Below are 16,983 nucleotides of genomic sequence, written 5' to 3' on the forward strand. Positions count from 1 at the left end.
TGTTTTGGGACACGCCATGTTATGCAATGGCAATTATTTTAATTTATATAAATCTTTAAAATCTGATATTCAACATTATAAATGAAGAGGTAAGCGCCGTTTAGAATGTACTGAATGTGGCTACACGGGCTTAATGCCCTGAAGAACCAGCAAAAGATTTGTTGGATACTTAACCGTTTCAAATCTCTAACAGTAGAGATCAACCATAATATTTTACTGAAATGCGTTCCTATAGGCTTGACACATATTATTAGATACAAATTGGTCACTTTATTTTAAATTTGAGACGTCCTAGGGATTCAAAATAATCATTTCAAAGATCAAAGAAATGCAGGACACTTGCTTATTCAACTTAATCGTTTTTCAAAAGGTTTACGCTGATTCGTTTTCCTTTAAATTCTTCAATATAGTGGCCACATTATAGCCGATTTCGGAAATTATCTGTGATTTTAAATTTGCCTACCTCCAGGGGTACAGAAGTACAGCACCCTTTTCAACCGACCTGACCCAGTGCAGTGGCTCACCGAAATAACTCCGGGCACAGGAACATTTCCGAAATCCTTTGGCCACTTTTAGAAACTAGATATGTGTGTCATTATACTGTCAAAAATAATTTAAATCCGTTAAATACTCGCTAAGCGGTGAGGGTTTTAATTATTTTTCTTTCACTCAGGCCTATACGGGTTAAGCCAAGACAGTCGAGATTTTACCACCAGTTGACGCTATTGAGCATGAAACTTTTGTTTTGCGGATATTTCAGAATCCTGACCATTTAGAAGGATGCCGTCTATGGCAAAGTTTTAAATTAAGTAAAGGACTACTATTGTTTAAGCTTGTTGATTCAAAATTTTGCCATCAGGCGGCACTAGTTTGCACGAAACTTAACGAAACTATAGAAATTTCTCATTCACGGAGAGGATGCTAGGATACCATATATTTCATATGGTGATCTCAAAATTAATAACGTTAATAACGGTTTCAGACACACCGTGATGAGCCAACATCGACCAACGATCCGATTCAATGGTTGGGAAATGCGCATGATGGCGAAAATGACCAAGCACTAGACATGGCGGATCAAACACCAACAGCAACAACGCCACTTTGCCCGCAAATGACCAGATAATGATGATCTTTTGGAGAGACGACCTCCTAGTTTCACTCACTCGTGGCTCACGTTAGTTCGCAAAAGAGCGCGATTCAAGTTGGAAGCCCGTAGGCGATGAATTATTGCTATACCAAGGAAACATGATCTGAGATGACTTTTCAATTCGTATTGTGAAATGTGAATAGAAGCTAGATTGCAACATTTTACTCACATATTGTGTTTATTTTCATTCGTCATTTCGATACAGAAAGCTGGAAAGGCCGAGCAAGTAACACAGAGATGATCGCAGACGAAACTCCAACGCCATCAAATAACCATTATGAGCATTACCAGTCCTATAGCAACAAGAACCAACATCATACTGCCATCCATCCCTCTCGGTGTCGCCTCATTTCTTCCGCGCAACAAATGAACCAAAATCTTCCGCAAAGCCTTCTTACGCCTTAGCTCCATTTCCGCTTCTACCTGGTCCAAAAGTTCGCCTGATCTGTTGAACTGTGGCGTCGGAGTTGGTGAGCTCACTTCACAACTTTGGTTGGCAACATTCAGCGATCCCGTTGGAAACGAATAAGTGGCTGATGGTGGTTTCCTAGTTTTTGTCGTCGTCATCGGTCCTCTACAGCATTTCCCAATTTGTCCCGAGCAAACTGGGGGCTGAGTTTCTTCTTTCGGTGACGTTGGAATGGGATACGAAGTAAGTGTATTGTAGACTAGATTCAAGTGACTGGCTTCTTGCAGCGGTTCTTGGCTGTTTCGTGTTATCGAACTCTGAACATTGTCGCCAAACTGAGGATTTGGGGTTTCTTCTTTGGTTAGTTCAGAATGGTAACGATCATTAGAAATTTGAGATTGATGAGAAACATTTTCGCTGGAATCAGACATGATGGAATCTTGGAAAGCGTCAGACAGAACCGACATATTCATCATGCGTGACTCATCCTGTGTATGCGAAGAATTTGTGTTTTCAGGAGAGATGGTGTGGAGCGCAGAGGGAACGCTAGTATTTGAAACATAACCGTGAACCACTGTCATATTGGAATCAGCTTCTTCAAAGTCGATTGATGCAGAAGTATCTGTGGTGTCTAAACTCCTCGGTTTCCGTGCAATTGCGTCTTGCTCTTCTACCCCTGATATAAGATTTGCGTGCCGTAGAGAATGCTTGTTTTTCGTTTTGATTTCCCTATGATATAAAAATAAATGTCAATAAAATGAATACGAGTTTCACTTATTTTGCTACAATTGCAGGAAATATATAAGTAGTGTGATGGTATAAGAAAATCACTTTCGATAACGAGAAATTATATTGAGATCAATAATAAAAATTTGGATCTTTTTCTGCATTTTAAGCATTATGTACCCACTGGGACAGAGCCTGCTTCTTATAAGCGGTTTCTTCACCATCGCTTAGGCCTTAAACCTGGTTTAATCGTATGGGTAAACGTGGTTTACGGCTTAAGCGAAGGTGAAAAAATCGGCCCTTAGTCTAAAATGCAATGAGTAATCCGACAGTTATTAACTGAGATATTTTTTTGTGAAAGTTACCATTTTCACATTCGTATATCGTGATGCCGGTACGATGATACTCTATGCTCAGGGAAGTTCATTTTTTTTATCACGAAAAGATCCTGGACCGACCGGAAATCGAATCCAGATACCTTCAGCATGGTTTTACTCTATAGTGAATATTACCACTAGGCTAGGGAAGGGAAAAACTGGGTATTAAAGGGTCTTCGATAAAGAAGATATAAAAAAGACAAATACAGTTATTTGTGACGGTAATTGGTAATGCATTAGACTTGCCCATTAACTAAAAAGTTGTTAAACTCTATGGGGCACCCATTGATATGTACTCTTCTTCTTATTCTCCTTGATATAACACCCACACTGGTACACAGCCTGAATCTTAGCTTAGTGTTCTTATGAACACTTCCACAGTTATTAACTGGGAGCTTTCATGGCCAAAATTGCTATTTTCGCATTCGAATATCGTGTGATAGGTAAGGTTGATACTCTATGTCCAGGGAAGTCAAGGAAATTTCTATAACGAAAAGATCCTGAACCGACCGGGAATCGGACCCACACACCTTCAGCATGGCTTTGCTTTGTAGCGTGGGGACTCTACCCACTGGGCTAAGCAAGGCCCTTGATTTGTGCCTTAGGCCGGCTTTCGCATTGTGCAATAAGATTTTGATAAATTTTGATCGTTTATTGGAATTAATACAGTGAAATTACTAGTTATCGTTGTCTATATTCGTCATATCTATGTTCATTTCGGTCGTAATCAGTTTTGATTCGTCTCACACCAAACGGTTCACTGTGATATAATATGTGCTCAAAATACTACTCTTCAACGTGACAATTTTTTTTTTTACTACAATTATTTTCTTTAAAATTCATTGGCGCTATCAAAATACAGCCCAAACACATAAGGCCGATGGCATACCGAAAGAGAAGAGAAGAGAAGTGTTGGCGAAAAGAGAAGAGAAGAGGTAAAAATGGTATGGCATACTGGGAGAGGTTTCGAAAGAGTTTCAATGCGCTCCGTGTTTTCATTGATTTTGTGCTTCGGCAACAGCATGCTGCCTGCGACCAGAGAGAGAGCGCGCACGGCTGCTTTATTCGGTTTCTTCTCCTTTCCCATGTCCCATTCGCATCAACAGGGGCCTGTAAAGGCGACTCTGTAGAATGTAGCAAGTTTGTTAAAATCATTTCTCATCAAGCAGGAAGACTGCTTCTCGATGGCGTGCGAAGAAAACCATTTAAATCACTGAGTATGTTTATTTTTCGTCATCATCCGCACTCCAGTCCGCTAGAAATTACAATGTAGGCCGATACAACCTGGATGAAACAAGCAGAAATAGCAATCATAGGCTATCATTCAGAGTATATACCATGACTCCACAGTTATGGATCAAATAGTGTGGAGTCCAACCTATAAAATTCAATAAAACTACATGGTAAACGTAATTTAAAAGCACGAATTGAATCGTTTCAAATTGTATCTTCGTATAGTAAACTGTTTTGAGTGTAATATTTACATAGGATTGCATAAAAATTGAAAATTGTATCGGTTTCTGAAAACCATATTATGGATCAATTTTCATATTATGGATCAAATTGTGACATATTACGGATCAGCGCGCAAAATTAAGAGATTTTCAACTCAATGCATCTGTATTGCTTGATTTGGCCAAAGTTAACAATGTGTCACATATTACTGCAAAAAAATAGCAGTATTAGAGCTGGAAACAAGGGTAAAATGCCCTTTTTTGTGATACTGCATTGTAGTAACTGATACATGAACTGTTTTCGCTCCATATCAAGTTTTCCACCCATTTTGTCTGCTAAAAACGAAATTGACAAACCTTGATGTTTTATTAGTTTTATCCTTAGTGCTTTTGTCTAAAAATGTCGAATCCAATGCCTAAAATGGCAGAAATCTACATTCTTTGGATGTGATCCATAACCGTGGTAAACAATCATTTCCTGGTCCATATTATGGATCACTAGTTAGAAGTGCTAATATTTGGTATTTAGAATCAACAATCAAGAAAAATGTTTTCCAAAGATGAATTCATACTAAATCGAAGCGAACGAGCATGTTTTATGCTATAACATTTGAATTTTACCACCTGTGGGAGCTTATGAATGCTGACGGCACTTCATACAGAAAACGACCATATAGTGATAGCTGTGTGGTACCAACTAAACATTTGTCAAATACACCGTTATTTAGCGGTTGAATGTTGTGCTTAACATTACAAATGGTAGAAGACAAATAGTATAACATGGGAAAAATATGTTTTACGTAAACGTTTATGTTTTGGCCAAGTTATTCGATGTTGAACGCCAAAGTGATCCGTCACTGTGGGTGATCCGTAACTGTGTGGGCATGGTACAACATAAAAATTGGAAAAAATATAACAGAATAAATAAGTTGTTGTTAATCTGATTGAATACACGATTGACTACATTAATTAAATAACCAATGAATAGTTAATTCAGATTTTCGTGACATAGTTTTTAAATATGAATCACTATCACATATTATCAAAACAACTACTAAAAAGTTAAATTAAATAATTCAAAAGAACAAAAATAAATCAAAACATATATGGTACTGGTTGTGCATAATGATCATAGCTATCAAGCCGACTGGTATACATATATATGGAACATAAATTGACTCCATTAAATTGGTCAAATGAAGGTAAGTTTCTAGGGCTTATGCTAGATAAGAATTTAACTTTCAAAAATCACATTGAGGTCATTCAAGTCAAATGTAACAAATATGTAAAATGTCTCTATCCCATTATAATAGAAAATCAAAACTTTGTCTTAAGAACAAGCTTTTGATATGCAAACAAATTTTCAGGCCAACCATATTGTATGCTGTACCAATATGGACTAGCGATTGTAATTGTAACCAGGAAAAAAGCTCTTCAGAGAATTAAAAATAAAATTTTGAAAATGATTCTGAAGCTTCCTCTCTTGTACATAAAGTACTAATGAGTTACATAAAATATTCAATGTTGTAATATTGGAACAAATGTCAAATAAAATAATTAAAAATTTCAGGCAAAAACGTTACACACTAAGCTCATACGGTGAATTTCACCGTAATCTCAACAGCTGAACAGTTCGGTGAAATAAAACACCGTAATTCCGTCGAAATTCTACGGATTCCGGTGATTTTTCACGGAATACTGTAAAAATTTACCGTACTCCGTTAATTTATTTCACTGAACTGTTCAGCTGTTGAGATTTTACAGGAATCCGTAAAAAAAATTTAAGTTTGTTCAATCTTCTATAGTCACGATATATTTAGGTTAAGTTATATATTTAGGTTAAGTTAAGTTAAGTAAATTGAAAACGTGTTTTTTTCTTCTATAAGCAGGTGAAATCAACTCACCTGTAAAAAATCTGAACCGCTACGGCAAATGAAATGTAATATGTTGTTAACAAAATATTATTAAAATCTTAAATTTGTTTTACCAAATTAGGATGATAGTGTTGTCTAATAACACAGAACACACAGAAGGAATGAATGTAATGTTTGAAATGATACTTATAAAGAAATTAAAAAAATGATATCTATCAAGCGTACCGAATATTTTTTCAAAAAAAGTTATAATTTTCGAGAATTTTGAAATTGAATGCCTTTTTCCACACAAAATTAAATTATTAAACTTCTGCTGTTATGAACGAAAAATTTCTTTAAATTCACTTCACACTTCAGTCGTCGCGCTGTTGTATTTTGTACAACACTTTTGAAAAAAAAACTCGCTTTTCGTCCTCAACAGCAGTGTGATGGTTTTGACGGTGATGAACCGCGCGACGACTGGAAGTTTAAACAATACACTAGTTATAGATATAATATCATGTTTTTATCTATGGAATGAAATAGTATGTTAATTGCATACCTTTTCTACGAGTACTTTAAATGGTTTATGGGAATCTTTTCTAAACTTGAATCATCGATATTATAAACAAGATCACGAATGGTTCCAATTACAGTTAATTTTTAAGTAAATATTGATTATCCGAACGGGTAATAATCGATCAAATTTGAGAGCAATTTCCCGTTTTATTAAAGTAAAAGCTATGGTTTTAATGATTGATAACAAATCGACTCTCTTAATTATAAGTCATGGAACATTGTGGTTTTCGTTTTTTTTTTCTATTGTATGGCCGAGTGATAATTTTGAGTTGAGGAATTTTATTGTATAAGATCAGTTCAGTGGTAGGTACAAAGCACACATTTTTTTTTTCAAATATAAAAAAGAACTTTTCTTTTGTGTTTGTTAATTTAGTTTACTCCCAACTATTTTCATCAGTTCGAAATTCACGCGCAATATTAGTGCTGCCAATAATAGTTCAAATTATCTTCAAGCGTTTTCGCGCGTCGAAGCACCACACGAACTGCTTGACCACACTTTCCATCCCTCTTCGCATCGCTTCAGTATGCCAGGTAAGCGCGATTTTCATACAACATGCATGGAGAGACCTTCAACGCGTACGCTCCTCTTTCACATCCTCGCTTTCTGTCTGTACTAAGTAATACAGTTTGAGATTTTATCAAACATGCCTTGTCGATTTTTTCTACACCGCATTGATAAGTGATCCACAAGGAGCAAGTTTGTTTAACGTAAGCCATAGTGTTGCACAAAATATTTCACAAAATTTTATTGAACTGGTGCTTGATATTGAATCGTAATCAAGCACTCTAGGAAGATTTCCTGTTTTTAGAGGCGTTTTACAAACAGTTACTTAAAATTTATCCGATCGAATTGCCCGGGACCCATAATGGCGTTGTTTTGGTTTTGTTTCACATTGGGCTGGATAGATTATTTTAGATAGGTGAGGTTGGGACGGAGAATATTGCTTTTACCTTGAATTTCAGTTTTCGATGGAAAATCCATCTGAATATTTTTTTTTCGAATTTAGATGCCAGTATTATCATTCTGTATTTCTGTTTATTTGCTGTCAAATCATCTAACAGTGAACAATCTGCTCTTCAAATCAGCAAAATGGAGTCACATAAAGCCAAGAGTACTCTGAAAATTATACAAGAGTGAATATTCAAACTGATGAAAGTTCAAATCAAAGCCTGAACTTACATGATCAACTGATCATATTCTTCGACATCTTTTTATCTCGATTTATGAGGAAAATGTATACAGGAAACAAGACAAATAGAAATAAGGAATATATGATTGACGAATTATAATTATTCATGATTGTAATAAATATGTTGAAAAATATAGATATTTAAAAGAGAGATAAGTGCTGAACAAGCAAAATATTATTCACCCCTGTTCTTGTTTATATTCAAATGCCATTTCGATCGAAAACAGTTTTTCATTTTCGCCAACAATACCAAGTAGGGATTCTTCCACCACATTTAATGATAAAAGATGTTCTGAAGTAGTTATCAACTGGAGAAAGCAATAAAATAATATAGAAAACAAAAATACTGATTACTGTGATGCATCAAAACCCGGACACCTAAGATGATACACATATTCAAATGTTTGCATACGATTGGTTAATCGTTATTTTATTATGTATTACTTTGAGATGATAGCTTTTAGGTTAGAACTTGATAATTTTCATCAAATTTACAATGAATTTAATGAAAATTGAGTTAATTCTGCATCATGTCGTGTCCATAAATCCGGACACATGAATCAAAATCCGGACATCGGTGCATCAAATTCCGGACATTCAAAAAATCGCAGTTGTTCTTTAAAAAAAACAAAAACCATTAAACATACCTTGATATCACGATACAAAGATTCATGGATTTGTAAAAATAATGTTGTTCCTCTGTTGGATTATACAGAAATATCATAAAACGTAGGTTTTGAAGTCTTCAAAAGATACTTGTGATATGTGCATCGTTCCATAATAATTACACATAATTTACAAACATTTTCAGTTAATACTATTTAAAATCACAACGGTACAACATTCAACGAGTTTTCCAGGTTTTCGAACAATTATGATGTTGTATTTCTTTTTGAACTTTGAAAAATTGTATGCTAACACACTGTGTCAGGATTCGAAACCACACATATAAGTATCCGGACAGTCTTCTTCTAGCATAGAATTACATGCATTTCATTAATTTCTTCGAAACTATTGACTTTACCGAGAACAAAATACAAACAAATCACTACAGAACATGAATCACATATGATAAGCACGTAACAAACGCGTGATGAATCGCCGAAACGCGATGGCGCATTGAGTATAATTTCTTTGGTTATCGTTAATTTTGAAAGCAAACGCGTCCTAGTCGGTTCGACTTTTGTTTTTGTCTTTATTAATGTTTACCAAGGCTAACTTTATGTCGATTCATGTTACACTGGTCAACAATAGTTAACATTAATAGTAGGAATAATATTCTCACACTAGGAAGGATATTTAACATTGAAATGATTGAATTTCACCAGAGTGTCCGGATTTTGATTCATCACGGTAACAGTTTATCAATAAATCAGTTGTAATTATGATAAGTTACAAAAGTTAATTCATTTAATTATAAAATTCCCTATTTGTGGATTTAATTTACTAGCAAACGTTCTGATCCGTGCTCAATTTACGCCAAAAACGAGCGCAGTCATATCATATTCCTCTAGCGTTCACTAGCGTTCTTGCGCGTCGAAGCAGCAAATGATTTCCACAGATCTCTTTGAACCTCTTTGCTTCGCCTTCAGTATACCAGGTAAGCGCGTTTTCCATATAGTTTGAATTGAGAGAGCTTTGACTCTTTTCTCTTCTCTCCTTTTATCCCTTCTCTACTCCTGCAATATGTCATCGCCCTAAGAGATGTATAAATAAGACGTCCATCGTTTTTCGAGATTTCTAGACCCCCCCCACTGTCACGCCTAATACATGCACTGTCACACTTTTGCAGACCCCCTCCCCTCCCCTTTAACCAAAGACTTTTGAAAGCTGCTCACAGTGTAGCGAAAATACCACAATCAAAGGAACCGTTTTCTAACGCTGTGTGTGTGTACACATCATCATGCGCATCAAAAAAGTTTTTTTTCCTTAGTCCGACCAACTGAAAACTTTGTTTACCTTCTCAATTATATGTGGTCGTGGAGAGAATTTCTTAAAATTTCGTGAAATAAAGATGCTTTGTGACTCGTGATTGGAATGAAATCCTTCAGTGAAGATTTACGTGGGCTTTCCATAAGTGCTCGTTGAAGTAAATCACAGAAGGGCGATCGTAATGAATCGTAATGTGCACATTACATATGTGGCGTGGCTCAGTCGAGCGCATACCAGATTTCGTTCGGTACGTTTTCGTCCTACGATTTCGGTGAAAAAAGTGCGATGTGGATAATTGAACTGAAGTTATTTATCGATATACAGCAGTTTTATTACATTTCTTGTGTAGAAGTTGACAACCCATAACAACTTGCTTTCACAAAATTACACTTGGAAACTATATCTATATTGTATGTTAGCTCGAATATCCACCGCAGTGGAACATTTCAAGTTTATTAGACGAATAATGGCACTTGCGACGAAGTAGATCGAAATCCTACAACCATCTACAAAATTGTTCGGTATGGTATCACGTAGTAGCTTTGATATTCTAGGCAGAATTGAACGCGATTACCAATTTTCCTGCACCAAGCAGTAGATCATGCACTATTTCCTTTATGTTTGAGCTGAAAATCACACACTGTTCGGTGGCATAGTTGGTTAACGCTCCCAGTCTAGCGTATTGGGAGTCGACAACAAAGTTCATAATACTATCGATGCTCAAAAGTAATTTTTTGGTGTTTTATAATATAAGAAAAACGAAGAGTTTTGTATGGAGACTGCAAGCAGGTTGAAAGAATCGATTTAATCTAAGTTTTGTCGTGCGATTTCAACCAAATTTTATCCAAAATGGAAGTCGAAGTCCTATTTTGCATGCTTGTTGGATTGGATCACAAAAAAGTATGATAAATCATACTTTAAATTTCATGTAAGTTTTATACAACTTTGGCGACCAGTAGCTACAAATTCTAACGTGCAGGAACATTTCTGAAAACGGCATCAGATTCAAGGAGCCCATATAGACACATCATTAAATTCTTGAGAGACGTAAAAATGTCATTTTTGTTACGCTGTGTAATTAAAGCTGAAAATCTTAGAAGCTATGACTTGATGCTATTCTACTGCACTAGCGCCAAAAAAAGAAAAACCTCGTTTGATCTACAAAATAACATCATTACAACATCCATTCCTCAAAATATCAAATACAACATTCAATCACTTCAAAAAGATTTTTTTCCAAAATATATCACCTGGTGAGCCTATTTCGATTGCTTTTTTATGTAACTAGTTATGAAATCAATTCTCACAAAACTGTTAAGCAAGATGAGCCTGAAAATTGTCCAAGCAGATTGCAAAGTTCAGGAGAAGTCTTCAAGTAACCAAGAGGGGGATATTTTGAAAATTTTTAGGTTTGGTAATGGTTTGGTACCATGAGAACATTATTTACTATTTATGATGGTTTTGGGAACAGAGGTTATAGGTATTTTTGACCAGGTAAGAGAATCAATAGAAACTTAAATTGATAACAATTATTAAAACTTTTCTTTCGCAAATAAAAACATATACCAAAATTTCTCGATTGTATCACAAAAGAGGGGTAGATTGAAATAGATAACCGACTTTCGTGTTTATAAGGCGACAGGAAAAGCGCCGCTCTGGTGAGTCAAAAGCATACTAATACGTAACGTTCTTCTAATGTCCACCAGATGACTAAGTGTTCGTTTATGTCATTCATGTTAAAAAAAAAGTTGCACAGCTAACACGGGGTTGTGCGAAATTGCCAATCAGCTCTGAATACCATACAATGTGAGGAATAGAAGAAGAAATCAGCACAGAAGCAATTGTTTTAGCATGTGTAAAAATAATACAACTTTTGTGTTGATTCTTAAGGGTCTGATTTTGTGTAAGTCGTTTTCAATTCTGTGTGGCATTTTTAAGCGTGTTTGTTTTGAATGCTTTTTATTTTATCGTTGTTTTTATTTTAATTGCACAATGATTAGAATGTAGCCGAAAATAATGTTTACGCGCTTTTAACTCAACAGATGGCAGTAGTGTTACTTGAATAGCGTGTCGCCGGTAAAATATATAGCAAAATAAAGAGTCGTTCATCTTTTTCCTTTTAACCATCTCTGATATCACGGATAAAAAATGTTCGGCGTGATATACCGAAGCGAAGCGACATAACGAAAATGTATTTTTCTGCCATATATTTTCATCAAAATTTGAGCGCTATATTGCAAAAATAGTGCAAATGAAATGAAAACCACGTAAGAGATGGCTCTAACAAATATATGTTGGTTGTTTATGATTACTGTTTGATGTAAAACATATGAACGCGTGATTGAGTCTCAAATAAATGAAATAGGTAACAAAAATAAAACATATGAACTTCATACAATTATTGGGACGATTTTATCACGTCCAGAAACTGTGAAACCAAATAAAGAAGGGTGAATATCAGATGACCCGAAATAGGCCATTCTTGAAAGGGGGTGGGACATTTCGCATAAAGACGTTTCGCATAAGGGCGTTTCGCATACGGACGTTTGGCATAATGGTCATTTGGCATAATGATAATTATATGCCTTTTTTAATATGCTACTAATTCTTGTATGAAACTGCTTTATGCGAAATGTCCATTATGCCAAACGTCCGTATGCGAAATGGGTCACCCCTTTCTAGAAAAAGGGATATACGGGGGATTTGCATTCGGTTGATTGACGTTTGTGGAAACGACATTCGATGAATTGACGCTCAGCAAAAAGTAGCACAACAAATCGAACTAAATATTCTAATCATGGTTTATTTATTATCAATGGATGGAGAAACGACCGTCGAATGTTAAAAGTAGAGTTAAATAGTTGTAGCCAAATTTAGCCAGTTCAGCCATGAAAAGTGGAAAGAACAGCCTATTTTTAAAAGAAGGGTGAATCATCTACGAAATGCAAATCATACAGTCGCCTCTCCACATCTCGAAATCAAAGGGACCATCGAGATAGGGAGAGATCGAGACAATAAAGAACAAATTTTTGATGAATACTAGATTGAAAAACACTCCGTTGCCAAGAAAGTAATACATAAACAATAGAAATATTAGTAGTAGAACGCTAGTGGCGCTGTTGGACCAAAACTGATTTTAATTTAATTACCTTAAATTATGATTTTCCATTGTTAGTTCAATACCATGTGGTTGTTTTGGTTTTTATAATTAATTTGACACTTTGATGCCCGGTACTCACGCTGTCAGTTCGTGGCAAACTAGATGTTGGTAACACGAACAGCAGCGACATTAGCATTCTTAGGTTAATGCTTCTACTACATAAACAGACGTCACTTTGCGCTCCTAATTTGTTTTGAATCCCAAAACTTTGGTCTAGTAACCTTCGATATTGGTCACATCGACATACGGAGAGAAAATTGAGAACAAAAATTCAACAGAAACACATCGAGATATGGAGATATTGAAATAAGGAGGATATCGAGATATAGAGAGTGAAAATGTATGCTGAAGGGACTTATGAAATCATCGACATAAGGAGAGATATCGAGATGTAGAACATCGAGATGTGGAGAGTCGACTGTAGGAAGATGGTACATATTGACATGATCAAGTATGAAGATATTCGATGTTTATGTATGTTGAAGGAAGAACCACCCCTGTCCATTATCGTTGGTGGTCATTTCAAATATTTTTAAGTCAACATACTGGCCTAAATGACCGTAAAACGGTTAAAAAGACGGTAATGAAAAAAGTTGAGAAATGGAGATATAATTTTCCGGTGTATGGTTCTTCCGGGTAATGGTTTTCCGGTTAATTATTTTCCGATACATGGTCTTCCGGTAAATTGCATTCCGGGTAATGTCGGAGAACCATGTAAAGTTGATTCATCTCAAATGTATACAGTAGAGGGTCAAGCCAAGCGTGACAATCCTTACAAAATTTTTGGAGGTCTCATACAAAAAGCGTAACAAGGGGGGGAGGGGGTCCAAAAAGTTGAAATTTAGCGTGACATAATTTGTGTACCATCCCTTAGGTTACAATCATATTTTTTCAAATGGTTACGATGATGATAATAATTCCACCACATACTTTTCAAAGCTTTGAACTTATGATCAATCACGTTGTTTGGGACTGCCTAGGATACGGAATTTACGGTTCCAATTTGTCAGTCTCAAGGCAATATTTTATAATTATTTGGCTAACTAGTTTTTAAATTCCACCAACAAAATATTTAAGTAGTTTTTTACTTGATAATATGTTTTGTTGTATATTGTATATGCATATTCAGAAATTGCTCTCCATTGCAAATCTTCAACATATTGCAATCAAAAAGCAATTGAATGCTAAATAACTTTCTGTCATACACAGCTGTCAAATGCAGTTCCAGTGTCCCTAATATCATATTCTTCGCAATAAACGAGTAGTATTCATTCTTTGTAAAGTAAACATGTTGCAATGAACAAATGATCAATGTACCGATACAGTTAGCAATTATCTCCATATAACGAGACGCTACAACCACCGCATGGCAAAAGCATATAAAGCATATAAGCTTTTCTTTAGCTAACTGGTCCAAAGATGAGTACGTCTGCTTATGAACAAGGATTGCTAAGTAACAAAGAATTTCGAAATGTATTCGGCTCCGTTATACTAAATGCTACATGAGCCCTCAGTTAAAAGTAATAATATATTCAATTTAAGGTTTCTTCAAATCATGATTGCATTGTTTTAGATTTTTCAAGAAATTCAAAGGTTAAGACTTGGGTTATGAGTCATGAAAGGCATTTTCATGCGTGTCTGACGAGTCGTTCACCTAGGACTTTTTCATACAATATATCAAAACTCAAATACAGTGAGATTCCGTTTTTCGCAACAAAGTTGAAATATTCAGTGACCAAAATCAGAACCTTTTTTTCTCAAATCAAGAGCATTATTTTGATGCAGTTACATCATCTTTATAATGATGCGATGATTACATCATCCTAATGATGGAAATAATATGGCCAGACTTCGAAATAATTCATTTTAAAGCAGATTTCCGTAGGGTAGGAGCAGGTCCGTCACACTCGGGTTCAGATTGTGTACCACTTCTAGTATTGCCTTTGGTCCCTCGGTAGTAAAAAAGGTACCCAAGTTTGACAGATCGCAGTACATCATTCACGGCATTCTAGATTACCTTACGAGCCATAAAATTTTGGGCAACTGCAAGGGACATCGAGGTCTTTTTTTTTGTCTTTTTGTCTTTGGTAGGAGTATGCTACAAACCTTGTCATCCATAACGGTGGCCCGTAATTTCGTACAATTTACAACATTGTCTTTCTCGTTAATTTTTGAGTGTTAAACTGTGTTTTAGAGCTTGAATGTTTAAATCAACTATGTCTCGCGTTCAGAATCATAAGGGAGTGATCAATTTTGCTCAGGATTCTGACAGGAATTGACATCTGCCAAGAGCTCGCTAGGAAATTTGAGGATATCGTTAAGATGTTTAAGATCCCGATGGAGTATTGTTGAAGTCTTCGATGGAAATTCTCAAACGTCTATTACAACTTTCCAGACTACCGCTAGCAATTCTCAAATTCCGCTGGAAACCAATTCAGAAACCTCAAGGTTTGCAAGAAATGCTCAAACTGCCACTAGAATAAACAAAATGAATACTTTCATAAATCTGGAGTGTTCACTAGTATCCTTAACAATCCGCTGTTCCTAATCAGAAGAGAACTGGATTCAACTAAGTGCATCATCCATCGGCAGACTCAAGCGGGCTGTTCACACAGTGTGGATCTAGTTGAAATACTCATAGAAATAAACGACTTCATTAAACGTTGCAAACATATGACTACCTCAAAATAAATAAAAGCGTACGGGAGTGCTACCAGATGGTGCAATTATGAGATATCCAGGAAAAAAAAGTTTGAGAAGTATTTAAATAAATTTCTGCCCTTCCCTGATTTTTCAAGATTTTTAGTAAAAACAAAACGGGATCATTGCATCAGGAGATACGGTTAAATCACCATGAATCGATGTTCAAAAAATCATCAAGTCTTGCGAATGTCAATTTAGAATCAGCAACCAGCAATACTAAGGAACATTTATCGTTGAATCATAGACCCAATATATGATTTTCCAACAGTGTGCAAACTAGAGCGTTAATGATTACACATAAATTAATTCAAAATTTGTGATTAATGTGCTATAACGAAGTTGAAAAGATTTTTATATGGGATGGATCGTTAATAGGTTATTTTCATATTATCACTATGTAGTGCATGTTTCGTTTGTTGCATTCTTCAAAGCGTTGAGTGCATACTTTGGGCTATTTTCCGCAGTGCTATCTATAAAACAATTACATGTTACCGACAAAAGGACTAAATATTGCAAGCCTTGAACAGACAGAACGAGAACCTGTGAATCCAGCAGATTAAACTAGATAATACAAATATTTTATGTCCTGGACATTTATCTTTCAAGACAAACGAAGAAGCAGTTCTACGACACCAATAAGCTACTGTATAGCCATTGATGTATCGAATACGTCATTTTGCTAAATAGTGGCAGAACAATTTGAATTTAGATAGAAAACATACCAAACCAGAACATACCCGCACATAAACTGCAAGCCAAATTCATCTGGACGTTCTTTTGAATTACAGAACACCATATTCTCCGAGCCAGTCTTGTCAGTCATTCCTTGTTCACATGGATTCAAATCAATTGATAATCCTGAATCTGCCATCTCCGATTGTTGAACCCAACGGAAACCAAAATGGATATCGTTGGAATTTGTGTTGGTTAGCTCCAGTTCATAGCTGATGCATTTCTATAGAATGATAAGTTGGGTATGATTACTGGAACCGTTCAAGCATTGATGAACAAGTACCTCAGGTGTCGATCCTGCAAGCTTCAGAACATCACTGGCAAGCATTGGATCATGAACGACAATCCACGCAATGTCCACTCTATTAGGCTGCGAGTAACTTTTGTGCACTATTAATGTGACATTAACGATTCCAGCACCAACAATATCCAGTCGATTGGGATCAGAGATTGTTCTACCGTTGTCGTCCACCAAACAATGTGCAGCCGTTACGTAGAAGCCTTCGCCGATGTAGAACGCAGCGCAGAACCCCTTCTGCAGGGTACAGGTGTAGTTAACGCTGCAGACAGAAGAGTCGATTGTTCCACCTTTCTTGCGGTATATGAAGCTGCCCTTGCGAATCGATTCCCCGTCCGGAATGGCTGTCCTAACTACGAACGCTGTCATTATTGTCCACAGCGCAATTTTCTTAACCAATGACATCGCTTCAAATTTAGG

The 16,983-nt window shown here is 36.0% G+C and overlaps 2 protein-coding genes across 2 annotated transcripts in view; both read right to left on the bottom strand.

The window, feature by feature from the left end:
• The window catches only part of LOC5575195 (beta-1-syntrophin), a 756,119-nt gene that overhangs the window by 567,521 nt on the left and 171,615 nt on the right, over positions 1 to 16,983 (bottom strand). The window lies entirely within an intron of this gene.
• Positions 1,310 to 16,983, bottom strand: LOC110678874. The gene is made up of 3 exons (XM_021852426.1): positions 16,549 to 16,983; positions 16,271 to 16,488; positions 1,310 to 2,288 (listed from the first exon to the last, which is right to left on the bottom strand). Exons 1-3 carry the CDS (start codon positions 16,966 to 16,968, stop codon positions 1,415 to 1,417), a joined length of 1,512 nt encoding a protein of 503 aa, XP_021708118.1. The 5' UTR covers positions 16,969 to 16,983; the 3' UTR covers positions 1,310 to 1,414.

Source organism: Aedes aegypti, chromosome 3 (genome assembly GCF_002204515.2).
Source record: "Aedes aegypti strain LVP_AGWG chromosome 3, AaegL5.0 Primary Assembly, whole genome shotgun sequence".
NCBI classification, from domain to species: domain Eukaryota; kingdom Metazoa; phylum Arthropoda; class Insecta; order Diptera; family Culicidae; genus Aedes; species Aedes aegypti.

Bases quoted from the DNA above. Each gene is read 5' to 3' on its own strand.
- LOC110678874 (XM_021852426.1), bottom strand. From the start codon at position 16,968: ATGTCATTGGTTAAGAAAATTGCGCTGTGGACAATAATGACAGCGTTC. The intron at 16,489-16,548 runs GTACTTGTTCAT...ATCATTCTATAG, and splicing joins TTGCAGGATCGACACCTGAG to AAATGCATCAGCTATGAACT. The intron at 2,289-16,270 runs GTATGTTCTGGT...TTTATATCATAG, and splicing joins GGCTTGCAGTTTATGTGCGG to GGAAATCAAAACGAAAAACA.